Genomic DNA, 27176 nt, shown 5'->3' with positions numbered 1-27176 from the left:
ATCCTCAAATATTCCCTAAACAAGATCATCAGAGTGGCCCCACCGATTGTCAAGGTTCAAGTAGTCAAAGCATTCCCTTCCTGATTTTCCCCCAAATCATAAATCCATTGGAAAACCACACCCATTTCACATTTTTTCACACTTATTATTATTAAATATTCAGTACCTGAAAGGTAGAAATATGGTTCAAATGGGACGGAGGAAGAAATCAAACTATTACGTGTGCATGTAAAGGAACTGATTTTTTTCTCTACCCCAGTCTCCTTGATGGAGTATAGGGAGAGTAATTCTAACTTCAATCAGAGTTAAGATCATCTCTTTCCTAGGAGATATGATTAGGGGAAAAGACACACTTGATGGAATGGAGACCGACACAATGAGAGCCATCTCAGTTGAAAAGGTGGCCACTGGCAAAGCAGGTGAAATCATTGCTGAGAGCCTGGGAAAGGCAAAGTGTGAACTGGAAACAAACAGAATTAGCTGTGAGAACAACGGCGCAGGAGTGGGATGTCTGCTAGTTTCCTGTGGACTTCCTGTTAGGATAAAGAACTCAACTTCCTTTTTTTTTTCTGTTCTGTTTTGCTTTGATTTTCTCCTTTCTTCTTTCTTTTTTTCTCTCTTGTTCTTTTGTTCCTTCTTTCTGTTTGAGAAGTGGTTCTCATACAGCCTACGATGGCCTCCAACTTGTTATGTAGCTGAGATGTCCTTAAAATTTTCAGGTCTTTTACCTTCCAAATGCTGAGAGTTAGAAGGCACCCATCCTCGTGTGGACTTCACTACACACAGTTGGTGGCTTCACATCAACTCCTCTTTTCTTATGTGTCTCTCTTTTCCTAGTGTATGGGAGTCATGGAAAAGAGGTTGAAAACAGACACCAAGAAGGGAGACAGCTGAACGGCTTCTGCCCTCCTTCAATCAAGGACGTTTGTGAGTAAGAATCCTTTGACAGGCACATTTGTGCAAGAACCTGAAACTCAGTTATGGATGATGCTGAGCCAGAATGAGAAGAATCTCTCAAGTACCAGTCCCAGCAGCTGACTCTCTGTTTCCCAAAGCTTTGAATGCCCTTTGCGTTGGCCTCACTTGACCCAGTCCTTTTGCTGGTGGTTGAGGCTGACTGTTGGCCCCCTCCGCTCAGTGGTTCATGCCACCTGCTGGAGCACCTCGGGTACCACTCTCCCTGCCAGCCTCTCACAGGCACACCTCCTCAGCTCTTTGCAGTCCTTTGAGTAAGCCTTTCCATTGAAGATGGTCATACAGTCCCTGTTTCTTAGGTTGGTGGGATCGATTATAATCTCAAACCTTAAGAAAGAGAAAGAAAATTTAATTTGATCAGAGCTTGCTTCTTTAAAAAAAACTATATTTAAATTAAAAACAATCATATTTTACACACCAATCCCAGTTCCCTCTCCCCCCATTCTCCCATTCCTCCCACCAGCCCCCACCCCTGTTCCATCCCCTATCCACTCAGCAGGGAAGGTGAGGCCTCCCATGGGGGGTCATCAAAGTCTGTCACATCATTTGAAGCAGGATCTAGGCTCTCCCCTATGTATCTAGACTGAGAGAGTATCCCCCTCCACAGGGAATGGGCTCCCAAAGCCCATTTGTGTGCTAGGCACAAATACTAGTTCCACTGTCAGAGACCCCATAGACTGTCCAGGCCCCCCGACTGACACCCACGTTCAGAGGGCCTGGTTCAGTCTTATGCTGGTTCCTCAGCTGTCAGACTGGGATCTGTGAGCTCCCACTTGCTCAGATCAGCTGTTTCTGTGGGTTTCCCCAGCATGGTCTTGACCCCTTTGCTCATCACTCCTCCCCCTATGCAACTAGATTCCAGGAGTTTGGCTCAGTGCTTAGCTCTGAATCTCTGCTTCTGCTTCCATCAGCTACTGCATGAAGGCTCTAGGATGGCATTTAAGGTGGTCATCAATCTTATTATATGGAAAGGACATTTAAGGTAGCTTTTCCACTATTGCTTAGAGTCTTAGCTGGGGTCATCCTTGTGGGTCCCTGGAGATTTCCCTAGTGCCAGATTTCTTATTAAATCCACAACAGCTCCCTCTATTAAGATACCTCTTTCCTTGCTCTCCTAGAGGTTATTTCTAAAGTGGCATATTCAGAAATGACAGAAAGCATTCCTCAGGTGACAAAGATCATGACTTATATCCCTAAGATGTCTTTGCTAGACAGATGGGGTCAATGAACTCAATTTTCAGCCCCCAGTCACAGTTTTATTCTTACAAGTAACCTACCACTCAAAACAACAAAAACTATTCTTAAATAAAGCAGAAATACACTCTGATTTTACTGATAATTTAACCTTATCTATCTTTGCTAGTGTTCAGTTTACTTAACTAAAAATAGAAATGATTACATTACTATGTCCTGTTCTACCACACACAGAGAATAGCATGTGCTCTAGCAGAGCTTTAATTATTCATCATAAGAGATTTTTTCTCCCTTTTCTTCTCTATTTATTACCCTGCTTCCCAGAAAAAAATGACTCTAGACACTCACTGCTGAAATCAGGCAGGAAACAACCTGCTGATATTTGATAACTCTATCTCTCTCTCTCGGCACACTTTTTAAAGCCATTTCAACCCAAGCACCTCTGGGCATCCCCTTGCAAGCACACAATGCAGCACAAAATAGATGGTCCATAATTACTGCTGAACCGCACTGCTCATTACTGCTGAACCGCACTGCTCATCTGTCTTTATGAAATGCCTCTCCCACAGAATGTTCTGAAGGCTTACAATTCAAAGGAGTAAGGCGTCCCATCTGTCCACAGCCAGGCTTTGCCACTGCCATTGCGGGAGAGCCCTGTCCAATAAGAGTAGAAAAACTCAGAGTAGCTCTGAGGCATGGCAAAATCCTGTGAAAGGCACACAAGAAAACCTTTAGCTTAGAGATGCTTCAACCAGGAGTACAGGGATGTATGGGATTAGCATAGCTTCTAGAAGAATAACATGGAGACCTCATAGGTGATTAAACACACTCGCGCGCGCGCGCGCGCGCGCGCGCGCACACACACACACACACACACACACACACACACACACAGAGAGAGAGAGAGAGAGAGAGAGAGAGAGAGAGAGAGAGAGAGAGAACAGACTCAGGAGGGAAACACACCTGTCATGAAGCCCTTTAGAAATTTGTCCACTAAGTATGTGGGATACATCAATATATCATGCTTTGGCTTAGTAAGAATGGGATATATATTGATATGATGAGAACAGGAATCATACCAACCAAAACTTGGCCAATTATTTTTAAGGTATAAGTTTAAACACAAAATTGATATAAAATATTAGAGGAACTAAGTGCAGTGGTGCATGCCTTTAATCTCAGGAAGCAGAGGCAAATGGAACTCTGTGAGTTTGAGACTGGCCTGCTCTACATAGAGTCATGTATACAAAGTGAGACCTTATCTCAAAAAATAAATGAAGGAGAGAGAGATACAGAGACAGAGACAGAGACAGAGACAGAGAGAGACAGGGGTTAAAGAAACATGGGTGGCCTGAGACATGGCTGAGTTGGTAGAGTGCTTGCCTAGCTTGCATTGAGCTTTGTCTTCAATCCCTGTCTCCAAAAATAATCAAATTTTAATTACTTAATTAAAAATTATGTTTTATTGCCATTACTCTTGATTAATGAATTAAAATAGAACAAAAACAAGTGGGAAAATATTTGCAAAATAAGTTGAAATTATGGAAATATTTATTATTACAAAACTGGAGAAGTAATTGCTGTAAATGAGAACACAATTATAGAGATGCTTTAATGTAAAACGAAGTAAAGGAGATTTAGAAGGATGACATGAATCTTGCACCAGGAAGAAGAAAAATGCAAATTTTCATATACATATATGTATAACTTCCCTACACATATATAGCCATATACCAATATATGACAATTTCTTTTCTAATATTCAGATGTAGAAACAAGCATTGTGTCCTTTATTTCATATTTGAATGCTAGCTCTGAGTCGTTATAAATATGTCTTAAAATTGGGATACTCAGAAAAGGAAAGAAACCAGTAAGAGGCCATGAGGAGATTTCAAGAGAAAGGAAAAAGAATGCAAGTGGTATGATGGGAAGAAATGGAGCAGGAGGAGTCAAGTGGGATGCAGGTGGATGACAGGGTAGAGGAGGCAGTATGGGATGGACAACTAACATCAGTGACCTTGGGATATTCCATGTACTGTTGTAGAATATTATTTTAAGGTATGCTACTTTTCTTTATGCTCTGGAGCATTTGTTTAATGATGCGAAAATATGCTTGATTAAATAAAATTCACCTGCAGTCAGGAGGCTGAGTCAGCATCTAGCTGGCAGGAAGTTGTAGGGAGGAGCCAGGTGGAGAAGGGTTTATAAGGAGGGGAGGGAAAAGGCACAGGGACTTCCTGGAAGACCCTAAGAGGTGAGCCAGGTAAGCTGCTTGCTAGTCAGCCTCTCTGGGAAAGCAGGATTCTACCTCAAACTTTGATTCTCGAGTTCTTTAGTCGGACAAAGACTTCAATAAGTTTGCTTAGTAGCTTTGAAAGAGTTGGTGCTTGTAGCTGCGGAGTTGCTGAGTAGGATATCTGTCGCTTAAAAGGCAGCAACAATTAGAATTCAACAATTAAAAAAAGTAAAACAACAATGTACAAATCTACTACTTTAGTATGGTACTAAAACACATACATGGCCATATGTAAAAGGGTGTAAATGGAGTTTAAACCTATATTGGGGTAGTGCCTCCACCAGACACCATAGATTATCAAGCAAAAAGCCAAGTATCGACAACTCTTGGACTATACTTTAATGGCAGGTTATTGTCTGCCTTGCACTCATGAGGCCTGAATTCTGAAAAAAATCCCAGTTCCAGGTCTGTCACCTGCTTTTAAGCTGTTGGTCAATGAGGTTCCAGAGATACCTAAATATGTGTAAATTATTGTAACTATTCTTGTATTTGCCTTGGCCAACCTTCTGGAAGGTGGTGGTGGTGGTGGTGGTGGTGGTGTGTGTGTGTGTGTGTGTGTGTGTGTGTGTGTGCAGCTTACTACAATTATTTGATAGGATGTTTTTTCAATTAAAAGCTTTTAAATGTTTGCAATGGAAAGTCAGGCCACAATATTATCAGTTTTCTTAGGCTGTACCAATATTTTTCTCTTTCTACCTCATCTCAGACAGGTAAGTTAGGACATTTCCTACCTGCCTGTTGACTGAAGGCGTAGTTGACCTATTTCTCATATTTTTGTGCAGTAGATATTTGTGAAGAACACAGATTTTATCCATTTCAAGGATCATTTGAGGCAGGTGGAGTATGACCTGACTTCTTACAGTGTTCTTGCCGTGTTCTTTTGGAGGAGTCTTTGAAATACCAAGGCTAGGGAACTTACCAGCTCTTCCTGTGTGCTTATCTTCAGCATGGTGGCATTGTCAGTCAGGCAGAAATATTCACAACCCTGCCAGCTTTTACTCTCTTTATAGAACTGGTAGCATTTGTCTCCATGCCACTTCCATTTTTCTGGGCAAGGGCTGCATCTGTGTCCTTGTAAGGGAACAAATACACTTTGGTTAGTTATCTTCTACCTGGATCTGCTGTGTTTCCTCTTTTGGAAATAAAGAGTGTTTGATATTACAAAGACTGATATATATATATATATATATATATATATATATATATATATATGTCATTTGAGTGAACACCTGTGCTATCCACCTGCTCCATATCAGGAATGATCTATAGTCAGTGTTGAACATACAGTGAGAATTAAAGGTGCTTATGTGGAGTATTGCATCTGGTGGTAAAAATGACTGAAACTTCTGTGCCTATGCCATGCAGAATGTGGACAGAATATTCCCTTTTGAGGTAGCTCATATAATTATGCAATGGTTTGAATAGGCTCCTCCCATAGGCTCATAAGTACTGGGGGTATAGTTTTGAGCTTTGGTGAAGTGATTGGATCCTGGGGGCTTTGATATCATTGATGGACTGATTCCTTTATTGGTTCCAAATACAATTCCTTTAGTAGGAGGTGGTGAAAAAAGGGGCTAAGCTACGAATCAGTCACTGGGGCATGTTCTTGGGGCTGTATCACACACGTCACTCTTTGTGTGTGCCCCTTTCTCTGCTTCAAGTATGACATGCATGATGTAAGCTGTCGTGCAGTGGCCTTCATTGCCACCATGGGCTCAAACATCTGAAGCTGGAAGCTAAACAAGTCTTTGCTCTTTTCAAGTTATTTGTTGGGTATTCTCAAGTGTAGGTTCCTTGTACTCTTCCTGGAAAGTTGGTGTGTGTGTGTGTGTGTGTGTGTGTGTGTGTGTGTGTGTGTGTGTGTGTGTGTGTGTGTGTGTGTGTGTGTGTGTGAGAGAGAGAGAGAGAGAGAGAGAGAGAGAGAGAGAGAGAGAGAGAGAGTTGGCCATTGAATAATATCCATGGTTGCATCACTACTACATTTTGGAAGTGGTGGAGATTTGGAGAGTGTTTACTCTAGGTTACATACTGAGCCATATACCATGCTTTCTAACCTTTTGTTTTGAGACAGGGGCTTACTAAGTGATTCAGTCAGCCTTTAACTCATTTTATAGCCCTGTATGACTTTGAATTTGTGATTTTCTTGCCACAGTAGATGGGATTGCAGGCCTGCTCTACCATGCTCAGCATGCACTTTAAATGGGGGTTCTATTGTGGTGATGAAACACTGTGACCAAAAAGCAAATTAGGGAGGAAAGTGTCTATTTCACCCATTTCCGTATATCAGTTCATCATCAAATGCAATGAGGGCAAGAACTCAAGAAGGGAAAGAACCTGGAGGCAGGAGCTAATGTAAAGGCTGAGGAGGAGTACTGCCACCTGGCTTTCTCAGCCTGCTTTCTTAGGGAAGACAGCACTCACCACAAGCTGGGTCCTCTCCCATCCAGGACTAATTAAGATTACAGATGGATGTTATAGAGGAATTTTCCCAATCTCAGTTCCCTTCTTTCAGATAACTCTAGCTTGTGTCAAGTTGGCATAAAACTGTCCAGTTCAACATGATTTTAAGAACAATTTAGTATCAAACTACTGGTAAAATTTGAATAGTCAAATGGATCATAATGAACACAATGAGAATCCAGCAAACAATCCTCATGCATACAGACAACTCAGCTTTAACAAAGGCACAAAGAACACAGCTCAGTGAATGGGCGGGGTCTTTAGTGTATGGTACTTAGAAAAATGATATTCATATGAAGAAGAACAAACTAGACCCATGTTTCTTGGCAGATAAGGAAATCAACTCAAAATGGGTCAAGGGCTTAAGTGTACAAACACGAACTTTGATTCTACTAGAAGGAAAAGTATGTCAAGACATTGCTGTAGATAGAGATTAACTATCTTATCTTAAAAGCCTGAACCACAAAAGAAAAACTAGATGAACGTGATTCTATAGCAAAGGAAGCAATAGCATGAAGAGACAACCTTCAGAATGGAAGAACATGTGTGTAATCTACTCACATAGAGAAAACATTCAGATTATGTGAGCAGCTCAATCCAGAAATAAAACTTCCAAATAACCCAATAAAAATGGGTAAACAATACAGGAGCCATTCCCCCAAAGAGGACATACCAATAGTAACAAGTACATGAAAAGCTCCCTATTGTTACTAAATCACCACAAAAATGCAAGTCAAAGTCACAATGAATACCACATAATCCTTGTGAGTTAGAAAGACAATCAATTAAAAACTGAAAAATAACAAATAATCAAAAGAAAACATAGGAAGGAGATCTCTAACATAATGTAGGTGAAAATGTAAATTAGTACAGACACTATGGAAAACAATATGGAGATGTCTCAAAAAACCCAAACTATCACTAATTTGTAATCTGTCAACCAGACCATTATGCATGTATCCAAATGAAATGCAACTATAATATTAAATACACATCTTTACTGGCACAGTTATTATAACACTATTCATAGTAGTCAAGAAATTGTCCATGAATTAATGACTGGAAAAGAAAATAAAGCATATATATGCAACAGTTACAACTCAGCTACCGCAATATAAGGAAATTAAGTCTATTTACATGCCAGCTCATAGAACTAGATAACATTGTGCTAAGTGAAAAGAACCAAGCACAGAAAGACAAATAGTACATGTGTTTACTCATTTGTGGGAATGAAAGCGATGATTTCATAGAAGAGATGATCAGGTAGAAAGGGGAGGGACGAAAGTCTGAGAGTATTGTGTGAAACAAGAAGTGGCGCCATGGCACTGAAGACAGAAAGAGACCTACGTCATTACACCTGACTTAGTATTAGCTTAACATTACTTAAGCAACCAGAAAAGTAAAAGTAAGGGATGGAGAGATGGTTCAGCATTCATAGCACTGGCTGCTCTTGCAGAGGACCCAGGCTCAATTCTCAGCACCCTCACAGTGGCCCAGAACCACCCGTAACGCCAGTTCCAGAGGATCTAACACTCTCTTTTGACACCCCAAGTGCGCCAGGCATGCACATGGTGCATATACACATATCCAGACAAAATGCTCATACACATAAAATAAAACAACTAAATCTGAAACATTTTTTTAAAAAGTGCTAGAAAAAATTTCCTAGGACACAGCACACACAGGAATATTATATGTACAAGCACGTATACATAAACATTCAGAGGAAATGCATACTTTCGATCAGCTAGATAAATGTGTGCCATGGAAATGCACTGCTTTCAGATGTTTTTGTTCACAGTATGTAGTGCTAGTGAAACAATAATGGTCATGGAATTCCCAAGCTCACCACAGGTGTTCCCTTCAAGCTCCTCCTACAAAGTCCCTGTCTTTATAGAAGGCTTCATGTGACGATGGCTACAATGTGGTCAATGTAGCAAGAATGTGCAGCAAGGCATCACTCTCAGGCAAGCCAATCATTTGTTTGTTTGTTTGTTTGTTTTTTAAGACAGGGTCTCACTGTGTAACCCTGGATATCCTGTAACTCACTCACTCTGAAGACCAGGCTGGTCTCGAACTCACAGAGATCTTCCTTTCTCTGCCTTCGGACTACTGGGATTAAAGGTGTATGCCACCACCACCTGGCTGGGTCAGTCAGTTTTATGACACTCGGAAATGATATCATCCAAAAATATGTGGTCATTTTCTGTTTGTTTGTTTTCACTAGATTTCTGGGCACATAGGATACTAGTCAATTTATATCTGTGACCCAGACTTTCTTTCTTGCATTTTGAACTCCTCACACAGCATCCATTCCTATCATCTTATATTTAAATTGAGTATGGTTTATTTGCATAAATTTTGTAAAAAGCTAGATGAGAATTCCAGGAACCATTGCTTCCAGAGATACCTGGATTATCTTTTTCGTAATGTAGAATCCTAAAAAGAAAAAAAAGAAAGTCCACTGGGCTGGCAGAGGAACAGAAAAGAGAGAAGTATGGTCAATGAGGTCACTAGTCACATGGAAAAGGACTGCTTAGAGAAGTGTGCCCTGAGACACTGTTTACTGAGAAAATCATTCACTCATTTTCTGCTTAAGGGGAAGTGGTGTGGGGAGGGATGATGATGATGAAACTGTGGTACTTCAGAGTTTCTGAAAGAGATAACCAACCAGGACTGCAAAATGTAGGCGGCTTCCCATGCTTGTGTGGTGGAGAGGGCAGAGGAGAGGGCTGACTGGAATATAATGCACTAGAATGAAGCCTTCAAGAAGGGAGAAGAGGAAGACAGAGTGGGCGGTGGGGTGTGGGGGTTACTGGGGTGATGTTTACAGTTATCATCAGTGATAATCTTATTGCTATCATTATCATTACGCTTTGTTTATTTTTTGGTGTTTTTTTTTTTTTTTTTTTTTTTTTTGGTAAGATTCATATTTTTGACAGACAAACAAGCCATAGTAAACTAAAACAACCGTGACTTATTTCAAGTTCTGGGTTTTGAAACTAGCCCCTGCATGAGTCTTAAAATTTGAAAATAGTAGTTGGAACATCCCCAACACTTTCCTTGTGTTGGATTTCTGTATGCCGACATAATTGAGGCACAACTCTGTATTAGTTGCTGATGGTGCTGTTGAGGTTAATCTAAATTAACTGCTTTTCTTGTTTGAAATGCTGAGATTTGAAGAATCCCTTCCTGTATGGGGACACAGATATGTGTTATCAATCATAACCCAATGTCTGATCATGATTATGTAGCTCAAACTGTTTGTTGAGATGGCAGGAAAAGTACTTCTAAAAATACATGGTTATAGTTACCCAGATGGGAAATTCAAATCCAGAACAATGTCCATGGTCCCACATCCACGGGCATGCTCACCTCCACTTTTGTTGTAAAGTTCACGACATAGTTTGACAGCTACGTTCTGCAGAGTGTCTACTAGTCTCCTGTTCTGGCTCTGGAGGGACTGCAGTTGTCGGGATAGGTTCCCCAGCCTTTCCTCCTGTTCAGCGATGCTGTCTTGCTGGGTATTGGAGAGCTGGTAGAACTGAAAAACTAAGTCATGTGATCAAGTCAGACAGGACAGCTCATTTACCTGTTTCTGTTTTCCACACGTGGGGGGGCAATAAAGCCTATAGTTTAACTTCTTAGTGCTGAGAACTCACGTTGCCATTTCCAATGGCCGTAGTTAACTGCATCATTTCAGGCAAATTTATATGTCCACCTCTGTTGGAAAACGTGAAGTCATAACAGTGGCTCTTAACTTCAGAAGTTAAGAGTCTGATACTAAACTGTTTTACTGCTCAACAAATATTTTATGCACAGCCCAAGCTACAACGAATCTAAAACTGTAAATCTACTCATCTGTTGACTACTTATTATATTGACTATTGGAAGAATGGCACAATCCATTGTTCATTCCATTATTAAAATGGTCTGATTTCCATAGTTTTATACATTTATAGTTAGGGTTTGTGAGGACAAGTAAAGTCTTTAGTGTTTCTCAACTACAAAAAATTCAACACAGATTTGAACTTCAGTTTTCTAAATCTACAGAAATCTGGCATGAGTCATGAGAGTTACTTTGCTTTCCTCAGAAAAAAAGGTGATTACAAAATAGTGCTGTATGAGGATGATGTAAGTTTGTGGGTAGAGAGTAGTAGTAGAACTTTTTTTAATTGTTAAATTTAAGTTTATAAATTTAACTTATGCTTCAAAGAAAATCAATATATGACCCCCTGGTCTGCTTTGCTGTATGGCTTTTGCCTGGGTCGCCTTCAGCAGTTCAGGAAGGGGCTGTATATTCTTACCAAGTTGATCAAGAACACACCTTTGCTGTTTTGAAATGTAAAGGTTTTACACATGTAATCTTCCTTGCTTGCTCTTCACATTTTTTTCAAAATAATGGTATCATTTCCCAGTCTTTTTGACACATATAGTGACTTAGCGCTTCTCTGCTCCTTGTGTAGAGGGTGGGTGTGTACAGAAACCACCTTTGCCTGCACCAGTCCACTGTGACACATATTAGTCATAGCAGATGCTAGACCTGCACCACCGGAGCAGAGGAGAGAGAGAAACGGTGCAAGCTGTCTAAAGTGGTGATTTACATACTGACAGGCAAACAGATACAATACTTATCTAACAGGATGTTTCCTTCTAACTGGAAAATGCATGCTGGATTTCAATACATCAACTCCTTATTTAAACTGTTGCCTTTAGAAAGAGGACAAGGCTCCAGAGTTAGGGTTTTAAGAAACTCACAGCAAGAGTTTGTCTTCCTGGACTAACCAAGGAACCAAGAACCTCCCCCAGGGTAAAGCACAGACTTACACACAAGGCCCAGGGCCGCCAGGCCAATGAGGAGCACCAGACACAAGGTCAGCAGGGTCAGGGCCACAGGGCGCCAAACTGAAGAGGGAGTCTCATTCTCTGTAGGGAACAAAGATAAATTGAGGGTGGTCTTTTCTTTCTATTGGATGAAAGGCACAGAGGTTGAAGGACCTTCTATATGCAAATTGATGCAAATGATTCTGTCCTCAGAATCATGGCCACAAAACCCAGTTAAGCCTCAGTTTTGTATCTAGGTCATTCATAAGCCCCACCCCTTCTGACCTCTCCCAGAGGCTACCACACAGAGTCACATTATTCATTACCATGACATTTAAATGGTTATTTTTAGAAGCTTATGCTTGTCAAAATTCTGACTGTGCAGGCCAGGTATGGAGGCACACACCTTTCTTTAATCTGAGCACTCAGGAGGCAGAGGCCAGCGTCATCTACATAGCAAAGTCTAGGCCTGCCAGGGTTATATTGTGAGACTTTGTTTCAAAAACAAAGAAACAAACAAAAAGAAAAACACATCTGAGTGTAAAACACTTAACAAACGCCTGACATGAAACTGGGCATGGTGGTACACACCTATAATCCCAGCAAGGTAGGGATATGTAAGGGGGATCAGGAATTCAAAGTCATCTTTAACTGCATTAGTGTTAGAGATCAACTAGTACTGACAAAAACAAACAAAAGCTCAAAACCCAAGAATCACAAACCTTACCAAGGAGCAACTTATTTCATGATCAGGAAATCCATTCAATTAATTTGTTCTTAATTTTGCAAAATATGCCCTGCCCCCAGTGTTCCACCTGTGTGTCTTTAGGAAAACAAATGACACATTCATCCTCAGAAATGATGGTTTTATTGTTTCTTTTTTGTTTTTTTTTTTACATGAGAGTCCTAACTTGTAAGAATGTTACACAATCATTTACAGCATTTATATCTTCCCCAAGCTAAATTATAAAGGAACACAACCATCATTTCTCAGAGTTGGATGTAATTATTTTAAAGTTCACACCAGTCAAACAATAAATGAAAACAGAGAAAGAAACACTTAGGGACAGCATCCTTTTAACTTTTTCCCATGGGTTTGACCTGTCACAGTAGAGTAGCCACAATGTCACAAGGAAAGCATCTATTTGGGTTATGACCAAAAGCAGCTGGCAGATTTGAACACTGTAGATTTGTTATCTACAGTGCAGATAGCATCTGGGGTTTGTGACTAGAACAGAACAAAATCAGGGTGGAACCAGAAAATTCTATACTCTCTATGTTCAATTTAGTTACAAATTCAAGTCAGGTTCTAAAACAGAAAGAACAAACATGTACAAATTCACTTCTGACTCACTGGAAACCCACCAGCTACAGGCCAGGGAATTAGGCAAATCATCTTTACTCTCCCCCCTGTCCAATTCCAAGCCCCAATCTTACCTCCAGCTCTGTAGCAGATCACCGACTGGGCCTTCCTTCCTTGGTCTCTACATATTGACCCTCACACATTGATAGTGGGAGACTTCAATACCTCAACCTAACCAATAGACAAGCCATCCAGACAAAACTACACAACCAAAAAATGCTGATGATAAATGATGTTATAAACAAAATGAACTTAACAGACACTTACCGAACATTTTACCCAAACACACACACACACACACACACAGACACACACACACACACACACACACACACACACACACACAGAGAGAGAGAGAGAGAGAGAGAGAGAGAGAGAGAGAGAGAAGTTGAAGACCCAGATGTAAATTGACACACCTATGACCTTTGGGCATGTGATTTTTATAAAGAAGTCAGAAATACACACTGAAAAAAAAAACACAGCATCTTTAACAACTGGTGCTAGTCAAATTGGACAGTTTCACGTAGAAGAATCCAAATAGATCCATACTTATCACTCTGCACAAAGATCTACTCCACTCCACTCCAACTGGATCAAAGAACTCAACATAGGCTGGATACGCTATGTGTGATAGAAGAGAAAGTGTGGAATAGTCTTGACCTCATTGGCACAAGGAAAGTCTTTCTTAACAGAACACCATTAGTATAGGCACTAAGATCAGCAATTGACATTTAGGATCTCATGAAACTGAAAAGCTTCTGCATGGCAAAGGATACCATCATTCAACATGGCAGCCTACAGAATAGGAAAAGATTTTTACCAACTATGCACCGATAGAGGGATAATAACCAAATTATATAAAGAGCTCAAAAACCTAGACATCAAGAATACAAATAATCCAATTAAAAATGGGATACAGAGCTAATCATAATAGTCTCAAAAGAGGATATACAAATGGCTGAGAAACACCTAAAGAAATGTTCAACATCCTTAGGCATCAGGGAAGCATGGATCAAAACTGCCTTGAGGTTTCTTCATCCACCAGTCGTAACAGCCAAGATTAATAAAACAAATAACAGCTCATGATGGCAGGCATGTTGGGTATAGGTAACACTCACTGGTTATTGGTGGGAGTGCAACCTTACACAGCCTTTATAAAATCAGTGGGACAGTTCCTCAGGGAGTAGAGAATATATATAACTCAAGATCCAGCTACCCTACTCTTAGGCATTTACCCAAAGAAAGCTTCATCTTACCACAGAGACACTTGCTCAACATTTATTGCTGCTTCATCCATAACAGCCAGAAATTGGAAAAAATCCTAGCTGTCTGTCATTTAATAAATGGATAAGCAAAATGTGGTATAATTAACAATGGAATATTACTCAGCTTAAAAAATGAAATGAAATTTGCAAATAAATGGATGGGGCTGAGAAAAAAATCATTCTGATTGGGGAACCTGTACCTACAAAGAAAAATGTGGAATGCATTAAATTATATGTGGATATTAACTGGTAAGTCTTATATAAGCAAGTTACAATCCATAGAACCACAGAAGTCGGGTGTAAACTAAGGGACTAGGTGGGAGGATTGAATCTCCCTATAAAGAGGAAATGGAATAAATAGGGATAGACAAGGTGGGGGACAGGAATAGAAGGATCAAATGGGGATGGAGTGGGAAGAGGGGGCACAGGAGAGAATATGGGGGGACAGCTAAAACTAAATGCCATTGAGGAGTCCTATGGAAACTTAATATAGTAGAAGTTTCCTAAAGTATATATACATGTGAAAGCAATCTAAATGAAATCACCAAGTAATGGGGGAGATGCAGTCCCAATTGGACATCTCTAGTCCCCAAAGGAAGCTTCCAGTACCAGCAATGGGTTTTATCTGGTAGAATTATTGGCCCTGTGAATACCCCCAAACAACCCAGGCTATTGCTAAGGATATTGGTTTCTCCCCACAAACTGATGGCAAAGCCCTATTGTTGAAGACAATGCCTACACAACTCTGCTGAACACAAAGAATTTGGAATGAAAAGGCCTCCCTAAAGCCTTTACCCCTACTGACTAGTGTTCATGGTATTGGAGTGTAGTCTTCACTCTAACAGAGGAGAAAGGTAAGCACCAATATCCCAGCTACAAACCCTTTGATCTACAATGATGACATTCCTGTAAGACTCACTAGTGCAATAGTGGCACAAAGCTGTAACAGTAACCAACCAGTATCTGAGTGGACTTAAAGCCCACTTCATGAGATAGAACCCATCCCCAACAATGCTCAGATGGCTAGGAACCTGAGACTAGATAGACCAGAGATCTAGAGGAAAACTAAATACTACCCTTCTGCTAAAGGAACATAGCAATAAAGTGACTCCTAATGCCATTCTGCTATACTCAAAGATCTGTGGCTTGCTTAGCCGTTATCAGAGAAGCTTCCTCCTGCAACAGATGGGAACAAATACAGAGATCCACAGCCAGTGTGCAGAGAATGAGAGACCTTGGAATACTCAGTTCTAAATGGAATGCCTCCATCAAATCCCTCCTCTTGGGGTTTAGAGAACCTTACAGAAGATGTGGCAGAAAGAGTGTAAGATCCAGAAGGGTTGGAGAACACCAAGAAAATAAGGAATTCTAAACACTGCTGGACCAATGCACACATGAACTCACAGACTGTGGCAGCATGCATAGGGCCTGTATGAGTCTGCACCAAATGGGATTCTAGTACCGAGATGACAAGTGGATACCTGTTCCCCATCCTTAATTCTCAGTGGCCATGCCAGAGAAGCTACAGTCAGCAATGGAACTTGTGGAATACAACCCACCAGACAGTAAAGCAGTGATTGGTTCATCCTGGAGAGGCAAAGCCCTCCGATGATTGTTGCCAGTGTGCCCCTTGCTTCTGCTGGGCCTCCTCCTGCTTGCTGTTGTCACCTTTCTGCTGTATTTGACATGGTAATCCCTTTCACTTCATTGTGAAAGGACCCCCTATACCTAGCATAGTGTGATTATTTTGTGGGAAAATTCTACTCCTCATTGGACAAATTACATGCATGATCATAATGAACATGATTTTTGTAAGAGAAATGATTCTTAGTCCAATCAATGATTTATTGAACTGTCTGAGTCAGCCTAAAAGATAAAGGTGGCTAAGACAATGAAGATAATTAGGAAAATGGTTTAGATTATTCTTCTAATTGCTTCAATAAAAGATACAAATAAGGCAAAAATAGACTAGAAGCCACATTCCCCTTTGTTCGATGTAAGATTTTCAGAGGATGGAAAACAAGAACAAGGAAGTTTCATGCATTATAGGCCCATGAATTCTGCCTGTGGATAAACAGGCTGATGATCAAAGAAAGCAATTATGCCCCTACACGCCAAGGTTAGGCCTGAGTTCCTTGGTCATGTAGTTTACAGAATTAATCACAGGTTTAGGTTTGCACCTTGGAAAAACAAGGTTGTGAAAGGAAATTAAGTGACCCTATTATCCGTAAAGAAAAATAATTGGTTAGCTAGAACACTTGTTTAAAGATTTTGTAGAGTAGAAATAAGACAGGAATCTGCTACACTGAAATTGCAAACAGCTGCCTGCCAGTACAAAAGGAGCTGGTTGAAATATACGTGTTTTGCTTAAAGCTTTGTTAACCAATTATAAAAGAATCATTGCTTTGGGGTGAAGATAGTGTGGTGGGAAAATTAATACAAAGAAAAGTGCTTATTTGTGGGCTAAAACATATGATTTCTTCCTATTCAAAGATTTTAATTTGTTTTTGCAAAGTACATAACTTGTAGATGTGATATAATCTTTTCTTGCATAGAAATCCTTGCCTTGGTAGTATACAAGGAATAAGAAAAAAGCAACAGCAGAAAGAGAAAAATAAAATGAAGACTCAAGCTTTGCCCTCAGATAAAGTACAAGTGTGTGTCTGTCTAGTAGTTCTCCAACTCCACATCTTCTCTCCAGTTTCTCTGACCTGCTGGGAGCTGCTTCTCTCAGCATTTAACCCAGAAGATGCCTCTAATTGATAATCAGTTGCAAATGAAAACTTAGTTTTCTACAGTGGAATCTCACAGGGAAAGCAAACCACTCTTAAGAGCAGGCACCACGCCCAGCAGTAGAGGGCCAACACAAAACGAACTCAATGGTAACTTTGGGGGTTCTTTGTCTCATAACGTTTAGTTAGGGCATTTATTTTGTTTATTATAATTATAACTATATTATTATTAACTGTTATTATTTAGCTTGCAGGCCCTTTGCATATACATTAGAGCTTCCAGTTCTGTGTTTTTCTGAGATTCCTATGCCTGTGAATATGTGTCTATGTATCTACATGTTTCTTGTAATTTTTCTTTGGATCCTTTTCTTACATTTGTCCTTTCTTATTCCAATTTGTTTGTTTTTGTTTTTTCTTGCTTTACTTTATTTTACCATTATTATTTAGACGCATGTTTGTTTTCTGAGAGACAGAGAGGGTGTAGTTTCACATGGGAGGGGAGGGAGGGAGGATGCCAGAGGAGTTGGAGGAGGAGCAGTTGTAATAAATATATTATATAAGAAAAAACTATTTTCTTTTCTTTCTTTCATTTTGCTTTTTTGAGACGGGGTTTCTCTGTGTAACAGCTCTAGCCATGCTGGAACTTGCTGGAACACGCTGGCCTCAAACTCACAGAGAGCTCTGCCTGCCTCTGCCTCCTGAGTGCTGGGATTTAAAGGTATGGGCCACCACACCCTGCCAAATCTATTTTCAATAAAATCAAAACAGGAAAAAAGAATAACTTCCTTCCAGAGATATCCTCCACAGTCTATATTCTAGGCACACTGATGTGAGCTATCCACTATTGCCAAAGTGAATCAGTAAAGACAGTGTGGAAACAGAAAATATGATGCTTATCTTCTTGAATTTACGTGTAGTAAGGAAAATAAGTCAAAATTCAGAGAGCAGACACATGGGTGTATTCTATTTCATATTTAAAATGTGACTTGCGTTTCTTAACAACCATCTCAATATATGGCTCACATTCTATTTAGAAGAAATTTAGAGCACTTTTCATAGATTATAACAATTTCATTGTGATCCCACCTGATTTAATGACTTGCAGCAGCTTTATTGCAATTGAGACAAATATCCCAGTATACATTCTTTCTTAGTCAGACCCTACCTTGTTCCTTTCTCAAGTGGCCCGCTGTCACTGTAATGTTTCACTCACAGAACCCTTCTCTTGTGTCTTTGCAGCCCTCAGAATGAACTCTCCCTTGGTTCCCCATGTTCTCCCTGCCTCCGGGTCTGCAACCAAGCCCCACAATGGAAAGGAATGAACTTGGCAGTTCCACTTTTTCCTGGATGGTGCTTTCCCCACTGTTTGGTTCCTTACTGTGAGTCTAAACTTCCTGAACTCTGCCCCAAATTTTCCCAGCTGTGGCAAACCTTCTCTCTAGGGACCACTTCCTTCTTAAAAGGGATTTTTTCACAAGATTTAGCTGCCTGGGAGGTGCTTAATTTGGCTTTGCCTTTCTTGTAGTTTTGGGGTTTGGAGAAGAAGACTGTCCTGTCTTGTGAGGCATGTTTAGAGAGAGGTGTGGATGGTCCAAGATTGATATAAACATCCCCAGGAATGTTGAGATATATATAGAAGAGAACACCACCTTCCTGTGTCTCTTAATACTCCTAGGCTGTAAAATGCTGGAGTGACATTGTCAGAGTTTTGAATACAAATCCCTTTGTTGTTCCATGAAACTTGGCAGATGAAGAGTACTGTCATACATGATTAGTTAGTTATTCTTCATTGAACAGCAGAGGAAACCTCCAGACTCCCACAAACCAAGGGCACATGGGAAATGAAACAGACTTCACTACGTAAAACCCACAAGTAGAGCCCTGAAGGACAAGGGATATTCAGCAGTTTCTACAAGGCCACGCTGGATACTCATGGCAGAACTGGAATGAGCTTTTTGTGCTTCGTGTGGTTGTTTGAGCATTCCCGGTGAAATAGGAATCCCAGAGAAACATGTCAGCATTGCCTGCTGAGGTGCAAGATGTTGCAAAGACTGCTTTCTGAATCTTTCACACCATTGCACTCTTGAGGGATTTCAAGGATGGAGCATTTCTAGCCCTATCTGGCTTCTGGCTATATTTTAAGTTTAAATACTGTCTTTTCTGGAACCTCTTTTGTTGTTGTTGTTGTCATCCACTGTGCACAGTGAACTCTTCATGGGAATCTGTGAGGTTGAAGTCCCTTTCTGTGTGAAGTAACAACAGAGAGGCAGCTAGTCTTATAGATCACTTTCATTCTCTCTGCATGTAAATGGTGCTATCCTTCCTATCCTTTAGAAAGGAGAGCGCAGGGCCTACCTGGGTATTCATGCCATACGGATAACTGAAGGGCCCTGGGTAAGAAGCAGTCCAAAGAATTTACATTTAAGAACATATCAGCAATCCCGGAATATCAATGAGGCTCTAATCTAAATGAAATGTACTGTGTTCTTATGTAAACTATGAGTGAGTCCATTTTATAACCTAATAAAGTTATTTGATTAATGAAAATAGTTTAAATGTAAAATTACCAAGCCAGGCATGATGGCACATATTTCTCTTTTCAGTGCATAGGAAATTGTCGCATGAGGATTGCTGTGTGTTTGTGGCCCACAAAGGCTACATGGTGAGCTCAGGGCCAGTTTTCAAGGCATAGCAAAATCCTGTCACAATAAACAAGCAAGCAAACAAAAACTATTAACGATGACTGCCAACATTTTTAAATTACCACTCTAAATGTCGTAGATGAATTGCCTCATCTATTTTCAGGAACACTCTCTAGGAGAGATTATTATTCTATTTTGCAGCATTGCTTTGCTCCGGGAAATGCTTGCTATCCCACAGAGAAAGATGTAGCCACTGTCAATAACAGTGTGTGCTTTGTATATACTGCTGTATTTCATTGAAAGCCTCCCCCAATTACTCAAGTGTATAATTGCATTTAATCCTCATTTAGATAAGAAAATGGTTGTTCTGGAGTTTCTTTTTTCCTAGGTGTGTGCAGGGAGCAACAATGGAGCCTGAGGAGCAAACCACTGAACACTGTCAATCACCCCCTCCCAAGTTGTTATATTAGCATCCAACCTTTTTGTGGAAATTCTATTTGGAATTACATAAAGACTGCAGTGTCTGAGGGTTTGTAACTTCTCATTTCTACATTATAAACGATCACAGTTAGGATTATAAAGCATACTTCTCCACTCTTCCAAAAATATTAACTTTGTAAAATACAAATGTAATCATACCTTGTTTTTCTTTACAGAAAAAAGTGTTTTCCCCAAATAATTTTTAAGCAAATTTATTAGCAAGGGCTCCAGACTACTGGTGCTATTTTTAAGCCTTTGTTCCTTTCCTCAATTCTCATCATCCATTTCTTCCTCTGAGGACTTCCCATCTTTAGCTGTAACCCTTTGTAACATGTTTTGTCTCGATTCTCAAAGCCAATTTATGGGAATCTAAATCCTAATCCAAAATCAGTACCATATTTTTTTCCTCCAAATTCTTATCTATCTGACATTTTGTACCAGGCTAGTTGTTCCTTTCTGATGTCACTTTCATACAGTCATCCACGGAGTGGAAAGGTCAGCTAGTGCTCCAGCTAACTCTTCTGGCAAATCCAGGCTGAGCTTTGTAGATGTGGGAAAATTGACACCTTTTCTTGGGTTGAACAAAGCAAAGAGTCATCCACTCAGCTCTGAGTGCCTTCTGTGGTCTCCAAGCTGTCTTCAACAACACTAAGTACTTTTCTTTTGACCGTTGATTTTGATTATTCTGCTGTTTCAATTGCCTCAAAAATAAAAAAGTAGGATCTCCCCAGTGCGTGCCTACCATGGTGTTTAATAATTAGTGGATATGCTTCAAAGATGTATGAGGCCATGCACATGTGACTTGTACCTTAGTGCTTCAATGAAGATGTGCAAAAATGAAACTAAAAAGCTAGAAAAACGTTTCAACAATATTGCAATAATAAGGGCAGGGCAAAGCAGACCTTGAATTGATTTTTAAATGTGTTTTTCAAAGTATCATTAATAAAAGTGTTTTTTTTTCTTATCCTTTTGGTGAATAGCATTCCCACTTCAATGGGAATCTTGTTCCTTCTGTGAGATCATCCCCCTACCCTCGAGGTTGTTCAGGTGAATTGGCCATCATTGGCTTCTTCTCAATTTACAGTGTGGTTAGAATCTCTCCCATCTTAAAAATTAAATTAAAACTGCCCTGGCTCAATCTTGAGGTACCTTGCAATAGCATACTATATTTTCTTCAAAGAAGAGAAAAAATGGGGAAAAAAATCATAGATAGCTCCATTTCTTCATCAGCCCATTTTTGATAGATTGCTATAAAATAACCAATACCCTGACCAGCATGGTGGCACACAGCAGTGACCCTGCCTCTTGTGTGGTTGAGATAGGATGAGTTTTCAGTTGAGGACCATTCTCAGCTATGTAGAGAGTTTCAAACTTTCAAAAATGATGATTATGATCATAAATAAGCTTCTATTTTTCTCATTGTTGAAATAATAAACTCTTCAGTCTCCACTTAAGTGATCTGTTATTGTTAACACCCCACGATCGCTGGCCATCACCTTCCCCACTATTTTGAGTTTCCTCTCCGAATGTTCCAGAGGCCTCTTTCTGCCAGAGTCCTTCTACCTTTTCTGCTGCTGCTTCCTAGTAGCCTCCCATTGGGCCCTCTTTTTCTCCAGGCCGTGTGTCTGATCCTCCCTGAATTCTCTCCTGTCAATCAAATGAAACAACAGTCCATTTGTTTTCTAGATTTCTGGCTATATATGCCCTCCCTTGGTGATCTGATTCGCTCATATCAATTTTTAATTTATTTTTTCATCTTTTATTAGAAACAAGCTTCTTTTACATGTAAATCCCAGTTGCCTCTCTATCCCCTCCTCTCCTGCTCCCCCACCCCCAACCCCTTTAGCTGCTCCCCAGGGAGGGCGAGGCCTTCCATAGGGGATCCTCAAAGTCTGTCATATCATTTGGAGCAGGGCCTAGACCCTCCCCTGTGTGTCTAGGCTGGGAGAGCATCCCTCCATGTGGAGAGGGCTTCTGAGCGAGTATGTCAGTTTGGAGGTCTGGGCAATCTATGGGGCCTCTGGCAGTGGATCAGTATTTATCCCTAGTATACAAATTTTTAATTTCTATTCATATCACTTAAATGATTTATTCACTTATCAGGACACTGATAACTCCATATATATTAAACCCAAATTCTTACCCAGAACCCATATTCTTCAAATATATGTGTCTTTATACAATTCTAAATGCGTTTTCGCCTTGTAGACCCTTGGACTCAAGGCTGAGTTCCTCAGCTATGGTTCTTCCTGCAGTTTCCATTGCAAATCATGACAGCACCTCCCACACTACATCTGACAGTAGACTGACATCTCATTCCTGTCTCACAGGTGACCCAACCCAATGCTTGAAGCTCCTCCCCTCAGTATCCATCCAATTCTCTCCTCCTCCTTCTAATTCTTCTTCAGTTGAGGATCCTTACCTCTACCTGGAGTACTGATAGCATGAGGCATTGGCTCATCCAGGTCTGTGGATTGTCCTTCAGCCTATCCCAGCATGATGTAGAGATACTTCTAAGAACACATCATTTGACTGTCTGTATCTTTTGAACTGATTTCCTTTTGAAGACAGGACAGAACTATAACACTTCAGACGGCCTAAAAGATCCTCCTTAGCTCTCCAGACCTGGTCCTCACAGCCACCCCTCAGCTCAGCACCTCAGCCATGCTTACTGCACACGGGTCTCTGAATACAGAGTTCCTTAAAGTCCCCCTCATGTTTCTTTTTTTTAAGTTTCTCTCAAGTCTGACACTCCTACTCCTGCTTCTTCAGAATACAGAAAGTCCTAATATCAACTCAATGCAATGCCTGCTCTCTCCAGATCTTTCTGGGTCTCCTTTAGCCCCCTTTAGTCTCCTGCACGCGCTCCAAGGCAGCATGTTATTATATGCAGCTAAGTTGAGAAGCAGCTTCCCTCAGAGCTCATGGCCAAGGATCTATCAGATTTGTCACTGTGTGGCCAGTCCTTTGCTCACCTGATCTGAATTTGTGGAAATTGTGTGTATGGTTATTTCTTTTATTTTTGACTTTCTGTCATCTTAACTGTTTGGTATTTTTACACAAGTATGTTCGTTATATGAATCATGTGAAAATTCCCAAGACCAGCAATGTTTATTCCTGTTAGTTCAAATGAAACAGTTAAAACATACCCACTCATAGTTTGTCACAGCATCATAATAAATCTGAAGTTGCCAGAAAACAGAAATAATATTTCTACCGCTGTTTCTACGGCAAAGGTGTATCAGATATGTTTTCTTAAGAAATACTGGCATATCACAAGGTGAAATCAACATGTCACACAGGCAGGCTAAGGAAACCTTTTCCAGATGTTTGACTCTGAGTCACTTCCTTGTAACCTTCTCTGCCTCTGTTCCAATTTCTGTTTCTTTCAAAGAGCTTGCCAAATGTTGTACCAAGTGTTTCATCTTGCCCCACCTCTGTCTCCACCCTTTAATCTTGAGGTACTTATTTGTACACAGTGTTCCTTCTTATACAGGTCATTAGCCCATCTCTAGGCAAAGGTGAAAAACAAAATCGCACATGGTCCTCTTGAGACCACGGCCCTGTGAGCTGATTGTTCATGAGAATGGCTGAGGAAAGGCCTTTCCATCCCTGCCTGAAGCATCACCCACATCCTCCAGCATCTATCCTCCCTCTTGTAACCACGTAGCTCCAGGTCAAGGGAGCTGGAAATCCCCAATATCCTTTAAACAGCTCTCTGCGTAGTTTAGTGGGAAAGCCAACAACCAAATCAGTAGACCTCAGATGGACAAACATTTATAAACAGAAGGTGTATGAAATGGCTTTATGGAGGAAAAGGAGGAACCCTGAAAGCTATTTGATACAAGAGAGAACAGTTCAACAAAAATGTGTCCCAATTCACAGAAGTGAAGAAATCCTGGATCTGGTCACAAGGCCAAGTAAATGTCTTGAAGACACAGCCAGGGAGTGGGTACTGCTGATTGAGACTGACACAAAAGTGTTAAGCAGAACACTCTAGGAATTTGCAAAGGATGGCATGTTGAAACATTTTCAGAGTGTATGTCTTTGTCATTCTTTATACTCTTAGTTGTCTTGCAGAAAAGTTGTGTTACTTCTGTGCACTGCTAGCTAAAGTTAATATGAACAAATGTGCAGAAGGTACTTAAAGTAATCTCAGGTCCAGACTGTGCATTAATGCCCACCTCCAATCATTAATGCTATATAAACAATGAAACCAAAGCCCCAAGACACTAAGATCACGCCATGGTAAGTGAACTACTTGGTATCAGAGCACCAAAGCCCTAAGACACTAAGATCACGCCATGGTAAGTGAACTACTTGGTATCAGAGCCTGAACATACTTACAGCTTGCTATCTATCTGTAATATAGAGTGGAGTTTTTGCTCTAGAACCAAGTCATGTGTCTGCTTTAGACCAACCAAGCAATGACCCCATCTACTTGTGTGAATTATAAAAATGAGTGGAACAGGAAAATGCTACTCTATCATAAGACAAATAATAGTAAAGACAATAGTCAGATATAAACTAAATCAAATGTCTTCTAAATATGATGCAATCATGTCAATAGTCTGAAATCAATAGAGCAATTCGGGGGGGAGAATATGATGGTGCACACGCTTATATCTGGCTACTGGAGTGACAGATATAAGGTTGCAAATTTGATGACAGTCGGCAGCTTTGTGAGATACTGTCTCACACTGATTAAAAGGAGTTCTACATTGTAACTCAGTGTTATTCTGTTGCTATCCTGAGGAAGACCCTACTTTCAACCTCCACACCAAAAGAAAGGGCTTGGGGTGGGGTGGAGGACTAGGAATTTTAGCTCTCCAGGTTACCAAATCTCAGAATTTCAGACCTAAGGGGACACATTAGGAAGGATTTGCTTCAGTTGCCTTTGATATCATAGAGGATAAAACCAACACCTGATGCTAACATGACTTCTCCAAGGTCTTGCAGTTCAAGATGCAGAAATTCTAATAAATATCTGAGTTAATTAGCCTGCTTGGAAATCTCTCTCTTAAAGTCAAGAGTTCAAATCTGCAACCCCCCACCCCACGGAGAAGGTCATTTTTATTAACCTAAATTTCTAAATCACATCACAGGTGCCAATCTGCATGGGCAACACCAAGCCGGCAGTGAGAAAGGAAAGGGAAACAGATGTTGCTTTAAGGTATAGGCAATCCCATCTTTCCCTGCTATACCTAATCGGAAAATCCATATCCCCTCCCTGCAAACCGCTAAACCAGAGATAGAATGTTAGAGAACAGATCCCTGTGTGAATTTCCATTTTCAAATGTTTCATGCCTGCAGACAAGTTGTGGAAAGTGCAGTTACCCCTCACGGGAAGATTCCCCCGCCCCTCCTGCTGCCTTGGACATGCCTAGAAAAAGTGCCTCATCGCAAGAATTTCTCCAGGGCTCTGGTCTGCTTAGGATCTAGAAGACAGGGAAAGTACCTGAGTGTCTGGGCTCTGCACGTCTGGTGACAGTGGAAGCTCCAGAATACAGGCTTATGGTGGTGTCATCGTCATCCAGCATGTCCCTCGTGCTGCTGTATTTGGCCTGCATCCTGATTCCTGCAGATCTGCGGGTGAGATGTGCTCAGGCTGCTCCAGGCCCAGTGTCTAACGTCAGATACCTCAGGAAACCAGGCACGGAGAGGCATTCCTAATGGTCTCTCCCTGCAGGCAGCAGGGGAAGCCTCCGACTCCAGTTCCTGCATGGAGAGGCCCAGCCCCTCCCCTGTGAGCTTGTACTCAGAATGCCAAGTTGGTCTGACTGAGGGGAAATAGCATGTGTTTTCTGGCTGGGCGGTTCCTGGACAGTTATTACAATATCTGCGTTTTTTCAGACCACATGTGTGTCTGTTTACAAGTCTTTCGATTGCAGGGTGGGAATGACGAGTCCTCACAGCAGCAATCAGGGTCCTCTGACTAAATCATAATCAGAGCTGGACACAGCTTCTTATCCAGCGTGCGTCTCAGGCTGGTTACTCCTCTGTACCTTTGGATAATGAGAGGACACTTCCCGTCTCCAAGGGCAGAGTGCAGAGCATCATTCACGGGAAGTCCGAGCAGCGGACCCCCTGAGAGAATCCAATTGATTAGATTCTTTCATTTTACTCAAAAAGAAATTGAAAGCTATCTAGGTGAAGTGATTTCTTTAGAAGTCACAAGCCTGGTTAGGGTCAGATTGGCTCTGAAAAGTCTCTCCTGGTGTCAACTCCATGCTCTTTCTTCCTACAGTATCTGGACTTGATTTAACAATTTATAACACACCAGGCACATTGTGATCATGAGTAATTCCATGCTCTGGTAGCAGTCCCAACACACAGCACTGCTGCTAACCACTGCACAACTTGGGGAAGACAACTAGAACTAGGCCTTCCACATGTAGGAGACAGTTGTAAAGCTTGGACTATCTGAGGGGCCCATGGCAGAAGGAGCAAGATCTAACCCTGCTTCATGAGCTAGCTTTCTGGAACTCATTCCTTATGGTAGGATGCCATGCTCAGTCTTAATGCATGGGAGAGGGGCTTGGTCCTGCCCAAACTTAATGTGCCAGTGTTTGTTGATTCTTCGTGGGAACCCTTACCTTTGAGGAGGAGTGGACTCAGGGGTGGTGCTGAGGGGAGGTGCGGGCTTGGGGAGGGTGGAAAGAGGGGTAGGGAAGAGAACTTTGGTTGGAATGTAAAATAAAATTAAAAAGTAAATACCCTATATAAAAAGAAGTCAATGAGAGCTCTTAGTAGAGATGTGGCATGACCATTTTAATTAAAAAACTTTCTGTAGATTCTTTGTGGATTCACATCACGCATTCGAACCCATTCATCTCCTCATCTTTCATATCCATCCTCTGCCCTCATGGCCTCCCTCCTCACCCCCAAAAATAAATTTTAAGGGGAAAAACAAAAACAAAAAAACAAACAAAAGTCTCATGGTGA

At 40.9% G+C, this 27176-nt stretch overlaps 1 protein-coding gene across 1 annotated transcript; it reads right to left on the bottom strand.

Annotated features, from left to right (window-relative positions):
* Positions 1-1142: 1142 nt before the first annotated feature.
* On the bottom strand, positions 1143-25801 carry Clec1a (C-type lectin domain family 1 member A). Its single transcript, XM_027429825.2, has 6 exons — positions 25690-25801; positions 11753-11851; positions 10301-10477; positions 5385-5536; positions 2757-2875; positions 1143-1302 (listed from the first exon to the last, which is right to left on the bottom strand). Exons 1-6 carry the CDS (start codon positions 25799-25801, stop codon positions 1143-1145), a joined length of 819 nt encoding a protein of 272 aa, XP_027285626.1.
* Positions 25802-27176: the final 1375 nt, after the last annotated feature.

Source organism: Cricetulus griseus, chromosome 8 (genome assembly GCF_003668045.3).
Source record: "Cricetulus griseus strain 17A/GY chromosome 8, alternate assembly CriGri-PICRH-1.0, whole genome shotgun sequence".
NCBI classification, from domain to species: Eukaryota; Metazoa; Chordata; class Mammalia; order Rodentia; family Cricetidae; genus Cricetulus; species Cricetulus griseus.
Note: the sequence above shows the minus strand (reverse complement) of the source record. Positions and strands in the feature narration are given on the sequence as shown.

Coding starts and splice junctions, on each gene's coding strand:
- Clec1a (XM_027429825.2), bottom strand. CDS start 25,801: ATGCAGGCCAAATACAGCAGCACGAGGGACATGCTGGATGACGATGAC. Junction 5,537..10,300: donor ACTTTACAACAAAAGTGGAG/GTGAGCATGCCC, acceptor TTCCCTTACAAG/GACACAGATGCAGCCCTTGC. Junction 1,303..2,756: donor ACGCCTTACTCCTTTGAATT/GTAAGCCTTCAG, acceptor CTCTTTCTTAAG/GTTTGAGATTATAATCGATC.